A 15,727-nucleotide genomic window follows, 5' to 3' on the forward strand; every position below is an offset into this window, starting at 1 on the left:
CCTGGCCGTTCTAACGATAATAAAAAAAAAACATTTTTAAAATTTATTTTAACTATCATTTGCATAATGCTATAAATATTTATTGCAGTAATTAGATTCCATGCCATATTGATATGCAATGCGCAGTTTACCACAGCTTATCAGAAAAGATAATCTCTTTAAATATTGCGTCCTGCTTATCGTGGCTGATGGTAGATTTTCTCGACGCCAACGCATCCTGCACCTTTTCCTTTAGTTCGCTGCTTTTAAAATCATTACGCAAGTAGAACAACCGTACAAGATGATCCTCGGTAATGGAAGGATACGATGAGAGTACAGAGTGCAAATCCAGCACCAGCATCTCCGCGTCACAGTTCAACAATCCCGCCAGATTGGAAATTACATCGATCGGTGAATCGCTTTTGGCAACGTTTGGTGCCACCTTTTCGAAAAACATTTTGATCTGCTTTGCTTCCTTAGCAATTTTCTTCGCAAGCACCTCACATTCGGCCCGATTTTTGTTCAGCCGCTTCGAAAGCATCGCTTTGATGTAACGCTTCGCGACCATTTTCTGTGCCTCGCCGATAACGTACTCAAAGTTGGCCGTTCGGAGATGATTGTAGTCCTGGAAATAGTCCTCCAGCGTAACGCAAATGGTATCAACCGACACCGACGATGTGGTCCACTTGGCGGTGAACAGTTCGTTGAAGTGACCTTCCAGATCGAGGAACGCTTCCTCCAGCAGTACCAATCCCGTTTCATCGCGTAGCGTTTGGTACGTCTTGACCAGCTTTTCAAACTCCTCGTAATGCTGCGTTTTCGATTTGGGCCAGTACAGTTGTTTCAGCTGCTGTGCAATTTCAATCATTTGTTGACAGTTATTCACGATCGTGATGATGTGTTGCGTGAAGAACGGGGCCTGGCTACGATCGCGGAAATGACGTTCCTTGTACTCGATTACCGCAGTGCGGTAAATATGGCCGTACTTGGTCATCTGCTGGATGCTTAGAATAAGAGCATTAAACGTTAGGTCCGAGTGGGTTGTATTGGTGACCTGTAGATTTTGATCAATCATCTGGTAGATGATCATGGGCGCTGATGTATGGTAGTACTGATCGGTCGATTCCATCTCGACTCCGTTGATCCAGTCTGTTTTTTCTGTCTCGAGTGTTTTCGTCATCCACTCCTGGTAGTTACGCTCCATTGTTCGTAGGTAGGCCGTTTCCATTTCGTGCAAACGCTGCTTACTAACCAGTGGACCTACGTTCGACAAATCGATCATCAGGTCCGGATGTTGCATCAGTTCTCGGCCGGGGTATGTGTTCATGATCCATGACAGTATCGTAACATATTCATTCCCTTCCAAGCCAGTTTGTATAAGTTCTTCAAGCTAAAATTGAAACAAAAAGGTTTTAATCTGAATGTTAGACAAGAGATAGCCTCTCGTAACTTACGTATTTCGACATTGCATTGTGATACATCGTCACATACTCGTTCAGGATGTTATAATGCGGTGGAAAGCAGGGCACACATAACGATTTAACAACACGCAAGTCCTCCAAGAGAAACTGTCTGGTGAGTTCGAGATCTCGTACCAACCACATCTTGTTATCCGATCGCTCCTCCAGCTTCGAACCTTCGATACGTTGAACAGCGGAATCGTTCAGCACGTCTAGTGCCTTCTGGCGCCAACGCTTCGGACGTCCAGGTGCAATAAAGCCAGTATTTTTCTGCTGCTGCAATGCAAACGCATCGGCTTTTTCCTCGCGTTCGATGATACGCAACGCCGTCACAATAACGGTCGGTTCCTTGCGTACCGTGTTCAGTGTCCGTTGCAGCACCAGCCTTATTTTTTTCTCCAGCGTCACCGACACCGTTTCCACCTTCTCGAAGTACCTTTTCAGTGTGATCTTATCGTGAGCGTTCTGTTTCGGTAGTTTATGAAGCTCGTATAGCAGATCGTCACGAGAATTTTCCAAATCCGATAAACACTGATGGGCGTGCAGCAGTTTGTCCTCCTCGATCCACTGCATTGCCTTATCTACACTGGACTGAACGGTGAAGATATGCTTCAAGTTCTCCATCGCCGTCATATACTGCGAATGTTTTGCATTCTCATCTCGGACACTTTCCAGTGTGTCGTACACGGTCGGTACATCGGTCAACATCGCAAAGGCACTCTTCATTCGATCGCCAATCTCTTGAATTTGGTCCAATGCGGTCTGCAGTTTCTTCACGCCAATCTTCACATCGTCGGTTTGGTTTTGCATGCACGTCTTCAGCTGGGCGTCCATCGAAAGATTTTTGCGATATATGCGACGCCGATACTGGTCCACTTTCTCCATCTGGTTTGACCGCTGAAACATGTTCTTTACTTCATTTAGGGCCGCTTGTCGCGCTTCCTGGTGGATTTGTTCGAGATCCATTTTTGATCGAATTTGATAACACACGAACTAATTCCCCAAATCGATTGTACACCGACGAATACGTTTGGGTTGTGTTTGGCGATAGCCAGATGACGTAAACAAACTGTGGCCACTGGAAATTATGGGATTCAAATTTACTTTTGGTCATAATGAGCAACAAAAGTGCAGAATTTCAAATAAATGTTGCTCCAAGTAATACTGGTATTTTAATCGATTCTTCTGTACGAAGAGTACGTTTATATAAATTCGTCTCCATATTATAAACTTTGAATTAAATCATCGCAACATATCTTCTCGACTGGATAAAAGCAAGAGTGGAGTCAAGTACAGCACTGCACGTTGTAAACGGACGTGACATCCAAATAACAAGAAGACAACAAAAACGTAACGGTACCAAACAAAACACAAACAAAGAATCAAGGCGAGGCGCTTTCAAACATTGCACGTACGGTAACTGCTCGTATTGCAGCTTCACGGTTAGTTAATTTGAATTAAACGTTCGAACTTAGTTGAATAGTTTGCTGTGATTGTGTAAAAGTGTGTTCCTCTGCGTATAAACCTCAACAAAAAGATGGTAAGTTACCGTTCCTAGCTTGCGTAGCAATACCTTCACGTACGCTAGTACCCCCTGTAAGATAATTGTCCGTAATCATCCGTTTCCGCTTGAACAGACCGAAGCGCAGATCTGTGATATTAGCCCGGAGGCAAAGGAGGAGATCTGCAAATTTCGTTTCCGACGAAACGCAACCAACACTGCGCTGATTCGTAAGTACCCCAGGCATACGCGCTTACGCTTCACCATTGCTACTGTTGTTATCGGTTGTGTCGTGGATGAATCATCCAGTCCGCCTATCGATAACGTGCATAACACATTGGCGATGATGACTAAACAACATGATATATTTTAGTGAAAATTGATCGCGAAAAGCAACTAGTTACCGTAGACGAGTTGCTGGACGATGTGGCGATCGAGGAGCTGCAGGAACAGCTGCCGAGCCACCAGCCACGCTACATCATCTATAGCTACAAGATGGTACATGATGATTCACGGATATCCTACCCAATGTGTTTCATTTTTTACACACCGCGCGACAGTCAGATGGAACTGTGCATGTTGTACGCAAAAACACGCATGGCTTTGCAGCGTGAGGCAGATCTAACTCGCTACTACGAGATTCGTGAGCTGGACGATATGACCGAAGATTGGCTAAGAGAAAAACTTCGATAAAATGCATAATTCTACGGGGAGATAGCGACCAACAAGACATCACCAGAAGCAGCAGATGAAGCTCCACGAATGCACAGACAGACAAATGCACACTATAATATGCACCTAGAAATGATAACCCCAATAGAGAGAGCGAGAGAGAATTGCCAAATAACAAATGCCAGAAAAAAAGTAACATGCAAAAAGTAAGCATGAACAATGCAACGTAATCGATTCATAGTCCCGGTGCCCTGCCGTATGCCGATCGGTTGGGCATGGAGAACAAATCCGTGCTAGTAAAAGGGCAAAACTCAATTTTAGAGAGCTTATTGAACGTAGTTGGAATACCTCGGCGTAAGAATTTTTGGTCAGAATTTTTGATGTAGCTACCTACCTACAATAACGATAACGATATCATCCACGACGGCAAGTGGAACATAGGACAGGACCAGTAGTTGGCTTTTGCTGATCAGAATATCTGTGCAGGAACATAACGATAGATTTATCGTGCAACGACGATATTATCGTGCGTGATAGAAGCTAAATAGCTATAACATAACATAATCGTGTAAACGTTTCGCTTTTGTCTATTTTTTTCTCTTTTTAGCGAAGTTGACGCATAGCATTTAAAGTATATTTCAATGCCACTTCCGGAGCACTCCGGAACCAGCCAATCGACAAAGACACAAGTACAACTACTATTCGGTAATTTTTGTTTTCGTTGTGTGTAACTATGCAAATTGTAACGATTTCGACCGAACGTGGGAAACGATCACGGATGGGAGATCATTCGGTATGTGATTGTAGCATGAGTACGATCGAGTTTTGTTTGGTGTGCGTGCACGATCTTGATAGAATTCAAAAGAAAAATTTCATTTATTTACCTAATTCAAACAGGCAAAGTATGCTAACTAACTATCCTACACGTCGGGGGGTTTTGATTTCATAATACTGCGCTTGTTTTAGTCAGTGTATTACCGTGTAACGTAACAATAAATGAATAGTTTTGATAGTATTGAACCGCGTTGCTTAACTTAGCTTAGTGTTTTGTGTCAGTTTTACACAAATCAAACAGTGAAATTATGTACATTATTCGCTTCTAAATCACTCATCATCGGAGCAAAACACGTCACAGGCAGATCCTAGATCAAAGTTTTTCTTTTTTCGCACTGCTGTATCAATCTTCGCCAGGTCTTCCTTCGTTGGCAATGGAGTTAAAAATGTGTGCCGATGGGCCATAAATATGTTGTACCGTTTGAAGCACTGCACAATACTGTCTACTGGACTGCAGAGTGTGAAATTCAGCGTGCATCTTTCCGGCTGAAACATGTACTGGAGCTCATCGTTTCGGAACAGTAATTCGACAGTCGATGGCTCGTTTGGCTGTTGAAGATGGTTTTCATTGTTGCCGATTGTTAGACACTCGGATATGTTTAACGGTGCAAAGGCTTGCGGTTTGTCGGGAAGTGCAGATGAGGCTGGCTTTAATATAGAGCGGATGGGTTTATGAAAGTTAATTTGTTCATGATTGTTCGAATTGTTTGGACCATCGACAAGTTTAGTGTGGTCGAGTTCCTTTTCGGTCACTCTGCAATCATTAGCACTGTTGTTGGCTGTTATTGCGTTCAAAGCTGTAACATTGTCACGAAAAGTAGTTTGTTCGGAATTGAACGATGTGTAGCGGGACACATCTAGAAAAGACTGTTCCTCCGCATGTGACGACTCATTCGCTTTTGAAACATTTGACCGCATTCGGGATAGCTCCAGCACGGAAGGCAACACAAGTTTTTCGATCGAAACTGTCGAATCATTTGCTGAAGTGTTTGGAAAGAAGTTTGTTATTGCGGTTTGACGGTGTTTGACGATGTTCGGTTGCTCCACGAGCCACAGTGTATGCGTACAGTCCAATCCGGTCCAGTTCTGGCAGATGAGGTAGGCCGAGAGCGATTCAACGGAACAGTCTTTTACCGATAATGGCCACGTACAACCCAGCACTGGAATGTTCTCCATCGTACAGCTGTCCAGATGCAGTAACACCCTGTTGGTAGAATCTCCCACCAGGACACTGAAGCTCACCGATATTTCCGGATCGTAGTCTACATTCTTCTGCACGACGGTACAGGTAAAGGACGGTGGATCCCCAAGCGATTTCTTCAATTCAATTGTAAACTCTGGTAGACCGCTTACGAAGTTTACAATATCATTACCCAAAGGTGGTTGCTTCTTCAGGATACATTCAATTTCACGCGGATCTGAATTTCGCACGGCTTGGAATGTAATCTTGCCACGGTCCGCTAGATGACGTGCGAGCCTCGGGCCAATTTGTCCTAGTTGTTTCGTCAGGAACGGACTGTTCTCCCAAAGTTTCGTTTGAAAGCACTGCAGTAGCGTTGTAACACTAATGAGCGCCCGGAAGCTGCCGGACTCGAAATGGTCCCGGTTGGCCGTTAACAGTCCAACAATGAACCGGGCAATTCGTGCTCCAAGCGACACGATTTTAGCCGCTTCCTGGTGCAAACCGTGATCGTTTATGGTTAGGTTGCCGAACACGGCCTGCACCAAGCAGTACACCTTGGCCCCGGTAGTACTGATGCGTCTGGGCCATCGGAACCGGACTCCGCCGGTTGAATCATCGCCTCCATCACAGTACGAGGCAGAGATCGTGGGTCCGTTGAGGGTGTTGAGAATCTTTTTCTCACCCTGTCGGCACTTGAATTCGCTGAATTCGTTAGCCCGTGTTATAAGAACAAGCATTTCGTCGAGCGATTCCTTACCCTTCATGTCCTGCTGAAGGAGTTTCATCGTTTGAAAGGAGAGTTGATTACGTGCCATTAACCGACCGCAAACAGAAGCCACAATCGTATTGAAGCGTTGCTTTACAATCAATTCATTCGCTTCCAGCGACTCAATCGTATCGGTGCACAGTTTCTCTATCTCCTCATCGATAAGTCGTCCGCCGGTGAGTTGGTAGTGTGCTGGGTTTACCCGTGCGCGGACGTAGAAAAACGTGGATTTTATCCACTCCATTACTGCCGGCTGATCGTAGATGATACCGTGCGCAATCTCAGAATTTAGCAGCTCCGGAAGTTTCGGGCGAAGCTGCGATTCGATCGGGATTGTTTCGGTAATGATCTTTTGATAGCGAGTTAAATTTACGTCGGTTGTTAGTATGACCGCTACACCATCCTCATTGTACTCAGCACGTCCAGCACGGCCGATCATCTGCAGGATGTAGTTGTCGGTGTAATCCTTGCCGGCGTGATTAAACGTTGACTTCACAACGACCAGATAGGCGGGCAGATTAACACCCATGCAGAGGGTGCTGGTACAGCAGAGCACCGCTATCTGACCGGCACGGAAGTGGTTTTCGATCTGGATGCGATCGTGGTGCAGCAAACCGGCATGGTGGTAGGCGACACCCTTCGATACACACTCCTGCATGTTTCGGTTTGCCAGATTGTTGGCCAATTCGCTGAGAGTTGGTCCTGCAGGAATGCTGCGCTTTATATTCGATCGGGCAAGGAATTTGGCGGTCGATTCCACACTTTTGCGTGACGTGCAAAAGACAAGCGTTGGCTTTTGGCGTGAAAATTGATCAATTATCGCCGGGAGTTTGTAGTTGAGATTCAGCTCGAACTTGTACGGGTTCGAAGCGCAAGGAAAGCTCAGCACGTGTCGCTCGATTTTCGTTGTGCGATTTGTTTCATCGAACGTGAACGGTATCACGTTCCGATCGTTTCTGAGCCATTGTGCGAAATCGGCCACATTGGGGATGCAAGCCGATACGGCTATAAAACGGATCGACGCTGGAACTCCACCAATATTCGGGTGGTCTCTGCACAGTCGCGCATCGATGTACTTCATGCGCGATACTACTAGCTCCAGATTCGAACCACGTTCGGTATCGTTGATGACTTGAATTTCATCAATCAGAAGCAACCGGATAGGGCGTAGTACGGATGCCACATTCTGATCATCCCAGTGCCGTGTGAAGACTTCCCATTTTTCCGGTGTGCTCAGAATAAGCCGATGGTTGCTGAGTTTACTCACATCCTCGACCGCACTATCGCCATCGAACTGCATGCAACTAATGCCGAGCGGTGCGAAACGCACTTTCCAGTCTTGAAACTTTTCCGCACAGAGCGATCGTGTCGGTGCTAGGTAGAGGATTCGAAACGAACTGTCCTTTGCTTGCTGGGCGAGCTTCACCATTGCAAGCTCAAGAATTACGGTCTTCCCCGACCCGGTGGGTGCATTGACGACGATCGAACTGTCCGTTTGTATGACGGTTTTTGCGACTGACGACTGTACCTTGTTGAATTCTTTCAGCTTGGGAAACGCTTTCCGAATCGTCGGATCGAGATCGTTCATGGTGAATGTTTGGTCCGGGAGCTTCAATGCAGCATCGTTTATAGTTTCATCCGGGTCCGATTGTTGCGATGGAACTGCTTGTGCCATCATGTACTGGATGATTGGATGGCGTACTGCAAACAAACAATGAAAGCGAAAGTGTTCCGCAATAACTCATCGGATTGTTACTTACCTTATCTTTAGGTATCGGCCGTATTGTCTGTTCCTAGCAGATTATCTTTATTTGTAAATCTATATACCTAGATTGGTCGAATTGCCAAACTGTGTGACAATTCCTTTCTATGGTGTAGAACAAATTGAAGACGGCTTTCGGTTGCTTAGCAACAGCCTGCCGAAGAACTGGATTGCGATGGTGTCTGAAGTATCGGTCGAGGTACTTTTGATGAACGCTGAAAAGAATACGAGCGTGAACATTCGTTTATAAAAAAGATTCTCGTTGGTTTCACCTATATTTTTTATTACTGCAAACGATAGTTGTTGGAACACCTGCGACGGACGTATTTGAAAAGTAACGGTTGTTTTTTTGTACACATTGAATCAGATGCCCAATAACGCACTCTTCGTAATTCGTTCCAATCGTAAATAAATACAGTGTCCAAAACGCAAAACCGGACATCTATAAAATGTGTGTTTTTGAATGTATTTTTAACAACACAGATTAAGGGATTTCTACTCATGATTTAATTTTATAATTGCGCTTTTTATATCTTCCTCTATTCTATAAAACAAAATTATAAAATAAATAGTTATGCAATTCCTATATCCATTTCAATTTATTAATTTTATACAAAGACTGATTTAAAATCCTTGACAAGTTGAACGTTACTTGGGAAAATGGATTGGCAAGTTTTCTTCTATTGAAGTTGTATAGCACGTGTTTCCAACAAATGTTATATTATTTATGCTTTGTCAAAGGTATACTTAAAAACTGAAACTAAGGTCCAGGCTGCCAACCGGTCATTCTACAGTTTGAGGAAACTTCTCCACTCAACCCACCTGCCGCGACGAACGAAGCTGTGACTATATAGAACTTATGTCGTTCTAGTACTCAGCTACGCCTCTAAGAAATGGGCTTTGCCCAAAACTGAAGAAACCCTCTCAGATGTGTTCGAGAGGAAGATGTCCAGAAGTATTTTTGGTCCTGTATGTGTGGAAGGACAATGGAGGATCCGCTACAATGACGAGCTCTACGGGTTTTATGGCCAACTTACTGTCGTACAGTGGATTAGACTCGCCAGGCTCTGGTGGGCTGTTCACGTCATGAGAATGACACCGGACGACCCAGCCCGTAAAGTCCTTTTAGGTCGCCCACATGGACCGATGAGGCGTAGTAGACCCAAATTGAGATAGAGTGATAGCGTTGATGCGTCCTCCAGAAAGGCCGGGATAAACGATTGACTGACGACGGCGCTCGACCGTGAGCGGTTATGAAGACTCGCCGAATAAGTAAGTAAGTATCTGTGGAAGGACAATGGAGCTGTCACTGAAATGACCAACTCTACGAGAACATGTGGTCCGCGGATTATAAGCTGGCACCAACTGGCAAGATAACGAGCTTGGAAGACTCCAGCATCAGGCCAAGCCTGCATAGTGGCTATAGTGTAACAAGATTAAAAACAAAAGTGAAATCCTTCATCAAGAATAAAAAATTGATAAAATTGCCAAATGTCCAGATTTGCTTTTTTGGATAATTTATATTTATTACATTATGTCCTCTAGTCAAGCTATTGTTGGAATGTCCTATTCTCTCAACAATCAAAATTAAATACGATCATACTTTACAGCAATTTGTGAAGCTAACTACGAAACAGTTCGGATAAAACTTACCGGTTACAGTGTCGTTTCGAAAAAAATAAATAAACACCACCACGGTTATACGTTATAGTTTTCGATTATATTTTATAACAAATATATATATATATATATATATATATATATATATATATATATGCCTCTACGAGCGGTATATTAGATGTATTGTATATGCGTATCAATCGTTAATGGTAGCATTTCCTGTCGATTACGTACTGCTATGGGGACACTACTTACACAAGAATTCGAGTATATCTACACGCGGTGTGCAGTGTCCCGAAAGACAACTGCCCGATTTACAAATCTCCCCCGAACAGCGCACTACGCTCTACATGGCCACCCTAGCGACGGCGAGGGCATCTCTGACCACGGCGTTCCGGTTCACTACCGAATGTCGATTTAATTATGCTCATCGTGTGTCGAGTGCCATGTTCGTTACGCATCAACCGTTCAAGGCAGACGGGAAACGTTTGCCCAAACGTTTCCTATTTATTTGCACTATTTTATGCTGCTATTAGTCTGATGGCCGCAACCGACCCGCATTCACGCACGAACGCAAGTGTATGTGCGTGTGCGTTTTTTTTTCTCTTTTCGTTCCGGTTTTAATCCTTCCTATTGGTTTTCCTCTATTGTCCTGTGGGGCTAGTCGAGTGTACCATTTGCCGAATTTCCTGCCACCGTCCATTCCTGCCATGCTCGATGCGATGCGATCCACCGGCTGTGGACAGTATTTAATATGAAAATATTATCCTTCGATACTGTCATCGATTATGGAAAATCGCCCATAAATCAATTCCCATCATCGTGGCCTAGTTGGGAGAGGTTTTAAGCTAATGGCACCAAACGGAACCGCCGAAGCCGAACGTACTCCTTCCGGTCAGAATGTTGCCATAGCCATTGTTCCAACTGTTCGCTAATTGAATACATTTTAGCTGCGGAACGTATGCAAATGTGGCAGCTAAACAACTTTTTTTTTGCTCCACTCGTAGTATTTGCTGCACATGAATAACTAATAAATAATAGAATAAAAAAAAAATGGCCACAGCACGGGACACTCGGAAACGCATCATCACCCCAGTTGGCAACCTTTTTGGCTACGGCGTTACCTACACAATAGATATTGTTCAGCAATGCAATAGCATGGGAAAGGAAAGAAACAACTAAACTAAAAAGCGCATTTTAAATTGTGTCCTTGCTGTGCGCCATTTGCCCATAAACCCGTGCCCCGGGATTGGCAAACGCAGGAACGGCGAGGAATGTATGCATTCCGCAATTTATTGACAATTTATGCTCATATTTCTGTCGGGATGCTTTGTTTTACTCATTGTTGCATGCATTGCATGCAGTGTGCACCGAGTGCGGTTTGCGGTACCGATGCGCGGTGCGGTTTTACAATTAATTTCGTTTCCAGCTGAGTTAATTGCCATCGCCGCTGGGTGGCGGCCGGAAGTTGGCGTCCGGGTGGGTGGGAAGCACGGGAAGATATGCTGGTTGATTTGTAGCACGTGTCCCAAGACGGGGGCCCCGCAACGGAAGCAGAGGGCCTGGTGGGAGCGAAATATGATGTTTGAGCAGTACACAATGCCACCGTATTCTTTTGCGTCCTTGTTGTAGTCACGCTGTATGTGTCGTTGACAGGCTAAAGAATACGAGGGGAAAATGGCGGGACAGATGGGCGGTACAGGATGCAAGGACAATCTAAGCGAACCGCTTGTTCATTAGTACGGTTGGCCGTGAGTGGATGTAGCAAGAACAAAGCAAAAAAAAAAAACAACAAAAACGAATGTTTCCTCTTGGCACTCGAAATTTTGAAGCATTATTTCAGTAGCATCCCTCGTTTGACTGTGCACGCGCCGCCCTAAATGCGCATATTTTCCGTTGCCTTGTTTTCGCCGGTACCATAATCCATCAGACCATCACACAAAAGAGGAAACATAAAAACGCACGGTATACCCATTAGCCTTCACTGGCCAATATTACCTAATAGTAAGAGCTGTTTTACACGTTACAAATTCCACTCTGTAGCTCATCCGCTTCCGTTTACATCGTTAAACAATCATTTCTACTTAAGCAGTAATATAGTAACATAGGATTAGACCTCCACGAATGTGGAAGCCAAAGGATATTAAATTGAAAACATGTAAGAACAACCGTAAAACCTAGAAAAAGGCAATTTCATTAAGTTCGATAGGGATCTTGTTCTCGTTGTATCATCAAACAGTAGACAATCAATCGAGCTACAGAGAGAGTGAAAAGAATCAAAATATTTTAAATATTTTATCACGCTCGTCCTGTCGCTCGTCCACGGCCAAATACGGTAGTGTACCTCGCTTCGGTCTTTCTTACACACTAGGTATGCTACAGGTATGTTTAAGGAAACAGTTGTGCGCATGTAATGCACCTAATCGCGTATGATTAAATCCCGGAACTGCTTATTTTTGTAAGTTCGAAAAAAAAAACAGTAGATGAAATCAGCTTTAACATAGTTCGTTTCCGACAACACTGGATATTCGGACAAGAGACAAATCCTAACTCTCGCGGGCATTTGCCCTTAAATATGCTACACATTTTAAAAGAAGAACACTGGGCTAATGTTTGCCGTTTCGATAGCTCGTAATACATCCAACACATTGCGGCTTTGATAGAAGAACTTAAACAACTAGTACATTATTACAGTAGACGCAATTGTTTTTTGAAGCGATCTCCAAGAAATGTCCTGGATATTGCGGTGCTCCAGATGGTTCTCTTTTGGTATTTTTTTTTTCCATCCGGTACTTATGCTAGGGTTACGCACGATTCCATTCCAACTCATACGTGTAATTATCATACGTCGCTCGCTACACAAATTTGTTCAGTCTTATGTATTAATTCTATTGGTTTCTGTTTTTCATTTTCACTCTTTTTGCTACATCTTTGCTGTAAAGTCGTATAGGGTATAGGGAGAAATACACACACGAAAGATATAGATGTTTGGTAGAATAGGAGAGTAGATGCTTAAGAAAATGACCCAGGTAATGGCATCGTAGAAAGAGTCATAAACATTCTACAGAAACAAAACACCCTCGTTGTATGATATGAATTCTGGCTTGATACAGAGTATACCACAATTTTTTGACAGTTTCCCAAGGTTTTTTGATTGCGTCCCATCAATTTTTGAATGCGTCCCACAATTTTTTGACTGCGTCCCATCAATTTTTGAATTCGGCACAACAGCCTCAAGAAGCCTAGGCCGATCATTTCTGGCTTTCTTTGTCTCTATTTATCCGTTGCCGGATAGTCTGTCCTGTGTACAGAAAATTGATCTGGATGGGATTTTGGACTGGTTCTGTTGTGTGAAGACCGGCGCCGAAACCTATACATCACTGGACCGTCCCAATCGAAAAACCTCGGATCGAATTCCAAAATATCTAGGAAACCGTCAAAAAAACACGGAATGAATTCTAAAATTGATGGGAAACTGTCAAAGAATTACGCGATGCCCTGTAATGCACTCCTCCAAGCGGATCCATCAGGGTACTTGCACAACTTGCAATATTTCTATATCAAAACGAGTTTCGATTCATTCTTCTAGCCAACTACCTTTTGTTGAACATCTGTGATTGAGCGATACAGTTTGTAGCAGTAACGGTTTTGAGATTAATGGTATGTTTTTTTTGCTGCGTGCGCGTCAGAAAACAAAGTCTTACGGAGCTATGTTAGAATATACAGATTGGAAATTGAGAGAAAAAAAAAGACATCACCTTTTGTGCAGGCATCCTCCAGTCGCCTTGCCCAACCATTCACCAACTGATTCCCGGCATGCCGTATGTAACACATTCCCTTCGCAAAACTGACCTTTTTGGCTGACCTCTCCGCCTCTGAACTTCACGATTCGAAAGGCTGCTCTGAATGGACAGGACCCTCTCCTCTGTTTTGGGGCCCATCGTCGTGGTGGCTGCTGCAGACCAGTGCGGTGCATCGTGCAATTGCAATCAGTACAATGACGCCTCGCATCCGTGCCGTGTCAGTGTCAGTAAATGACATCCGACAATTCGTGTAGTGCTTGACTATCAGCTTTGCGGCAGCGTGGTGGAGTTAATATAAGATTGTCCGATAGGATTGTCCAGTCCGGGATGGGGGATGGGGCGCCCGAGGTGGAGGCAGGGTGCGGGGTAGTTCCAGGACAGCCCGCCTGTCAGTCACTCGGCAAACGGTTTGGTGCAACACACCGACAGACCCGGCTAGCGGTGTCCGTTTGGAGATAATGAATTATAAATATTTATAAAGAGTGACTTGACCTATATCGCAGCCATCGCTTGGTTATTCTGTTAGTTCTGGCGGTGGCTTCCGTGCACCCAGGGAAGCCACCACCGTGTTCCACCGTAATGAGCATGACGATCGACCCTACACCCAGGGCGCTGTTTGGATCTGTTCGAGTATTGCTACCGCATCCGGTCGCTCCATCGTGCGACAGATCTCGATCAGTTGCTGCAGCGCGTTCAGCTCGCGATTGCGGCACTCCCAGAGGTCGAGGATCTGGTCGGTGGGTGAGGGCCGGGTGGCGAAATACGTGAGGTAACGGTCAACGTTGAGGTGAGCGGCGAGCATGCGCCAATCGTTCCGCTTCTGGGTGGGTGGGTCGAGACAGCGGCACAGCTTCCGCTTGACGTCCTTCGACAGCCGGAAGCGATCGGTAGTGAGCACGTTGGTGTGATCGCCCGAACCGGACCCAACGCTACAGATGGTCATCGTTTCGAAGGAACTGGATGAATGCTGGCACTGGCCATCTTTCGGCATCGGGACGAACGACGAGATGCTCATGGTGGCCGGTGCACCGAAGGAACTGAGATCCTGTGCCGCCTGCACCTCGATCTTAAAGTCACACTTGTCGTGTTCGGTTCGACACAGGGTGAAACTGCAGTGCAGCGCGGTGGAGTTGCTGTTCCACACGTGCGAGAACGGTATCGTCTGTCGCTCGCTGGCACTCTTCGTTCGCCATCCCCCCACACACCGCATGTCGATGATAAGACCCTGTCCGACATCGGCAAAATGTAGAACCGAGCTGCGACCGAGTACAACACCACCGATTTCTTGCTCGCAGTGTCTGCAGCGTTCCTCCGCACCCGGGTTATCTTCGACGATGTAGATCCGCAGGCTGACATCGGAAAACTCGGGCACGGTTGACGGGCCGCAGATAAAGAGCCGCAGCTTCTTGCAGGCTACCCGCTCCTGGATGTCGGTGGCCGATTCACCCACCAGCACGTACTTGCCGAACGCTTCGGTCAGTACGTACGCGTACCGCTTGTCGATCTGCACCAGGGCCGGCGTGTTGATCGTCTCCTCGCCAATGGTCACGACCTTGCTCCACGCCGTTACATTGTCCGGGGCGCTGTAGAGCGAGAAGGCCCAGTTGGAAAGGTTCTCGGCACAGTGCGGCAGCTGCATGACGATCGGTTTATTTACTTTCGTATCGACCGGACCGCAGAACACGACCGGGCTGAGGTAGGTTGTGCGGGGCCCGGTCGGTACCGGCACGTGATGTTTGTCGTCGCGCACGATCGAGAGCACCACGCTGTGCCGCTGGTGCTTCGGAATGGCCCCTTCGGGGATTAGCAACGCGGTCGAGTAGGTGTTAAGCCGAAGCAATGCTCCGGCGGGAGTGAGCGTCGCCTGAGTTACCTCGGTGCCCCGGAATGTGCCCGCCTCCTCCACTAAGGTCGTCGGTCGGATGGCGGGCGATGTGTTGGGAATCATCGGTGCCTGATCGTAGGCGGAATCTGCTGCTAGTTCGGTTTGAAGTTGGGTTGAAAGAAAGGAAAAAAAGCGGAACCGAACAAAGAGTGGTAATTAGTATCACAACCTGTGCCTGTCACCAAGCAAGTGACATCTGTGACATGCCGCGGGAGTATTACTATGTAGTACTAGAACTCCTACAATTTCAACTTTTTGACCG

General features: G+C 45.7%; 4 protein-coding genes across 4 annotated transcripts in view; 1 reads left to right on the forward strand and 3 right to left on the reverse strand.

Moving 5' to 3' along the window:
* Positions 1–87: 87 nt before the first annotated feature.
* On the reverse strand, positions 88–2,456 carry LOC128303319 (exocyst complex component 3). Its single transcript, XM_053040242.1, has 2 exons — positions 1,434–2,456; positions 88–1,369 (listed from the first exon to the last, which is right to left on the reverse strand). The coding sequence occupies exons 1-2, from the start codon at positions 2,403–2,405 to the stop codon at positions 128–130; spliced, it is 2,214 nt and encodes a 737-aa protein (XP_052896202.1). The 5' UTR covers positions 2,406–2,456; the 3' UTR covers positions 88–127.
* A 364-nt stretch (positions 2,457–2,820) lies between these two features.
* LOC128302340 (glia maturation factor gamma) lies at positions 2,821–4,645 on the forward strand. The gene is made up of 3 exons (XM_053039140.1): positions 2,821–2,979; positions 3,077–3,170; positions 3,314–4,645. The coding sequence occupies exons 1-3, from the start codon at positions 2,977–2,979 to the stop codon at positions 3,631–3,633; spliced, it is 417 nt and encodes a 138-aa protein (XP_052895100.1). The 5' UTR covers positions 2,821–2,976; the 3' UTR covers positions 3,634–4,645.
* A 16-nt stretch (positions 4,646–4,661) lies between these two features.
* LOC128302678 (probable ATP-dependent DNA helicase HFM1) lies at positions 4,662–8,070 on the reverse strand. Its single transcript, XM_053039541.1, has one exon. It carries the CDS (start codon positions 8,068–8,070, stop codon positions 4,717–4,719), a length of 3,354 nt encoding a protein of 1,117 aa, XP_052895501.1. The 3' UTR covers positions 4,662–4,716.
* Positions 8,071–14,178: 6,108 nt separating this feature from the next.
* The window catches only part of LOC128304381 (netrin receptor UNC5C-like), a 40,356-nt gene continuing 38,807 nt past the window's right edge, over positions 14,179–15,727 (reverse strand). Inside the window, exon 11 of the mRNA XM_053041562.1 lies at positions 14,179–15,557. Within this exon, the coding sequence (XP_052897522.1) occupies positions 14,179–15,557 (1,379 nt within the window). The remainder of the gene's footprint in view (positions 15,558–15,727) is intronic.

Source organism: Anopheles moucheti, chromosome 3 (assembly GCF_943734755.1).
Source record: "Anopheles moucheti chromosome 3, idAnoMoucSN_F20_07, whole genome shotgun sequence".
Lineage (NCBI taxonomy): Eukaryota > Metazoa > Arthropoda > Insecta > Diptera > Culicidae > Anopheles > Anopheles moucheti.

Coding starts and splice junctions, on each gene's coding strand:
- LOC128303319 (XM_053040242.1), bottom strand. CDS start 2,405: ATGGATCTCGAACAAATCCACCAGGAAGCGCGACAAGCGGCCCTAAAT. Junction 1,370..1,433: donor ACAATGCAATGTCGAAATAC/GTAAGTTACGAG, acceptor TTTCAATTTTAG/CTTGAAGAACTTATACAAAC.
- LOC128302678 (XM_053039541.1), bottom strand. CDS start 8,070: ATGGCACAAGCAGTTCCATCGCAACAATCGGACCCGGATGAAACTATA.
- LOC128302340 (XM_053039140.1), top strand. Junction 3,171..3,313: donor AACCAACACTGCGCTGATTC/GTAAGTACCCCA, acceptor GATATATTTTAG/TGAAAATTGATCGCGAAAAG.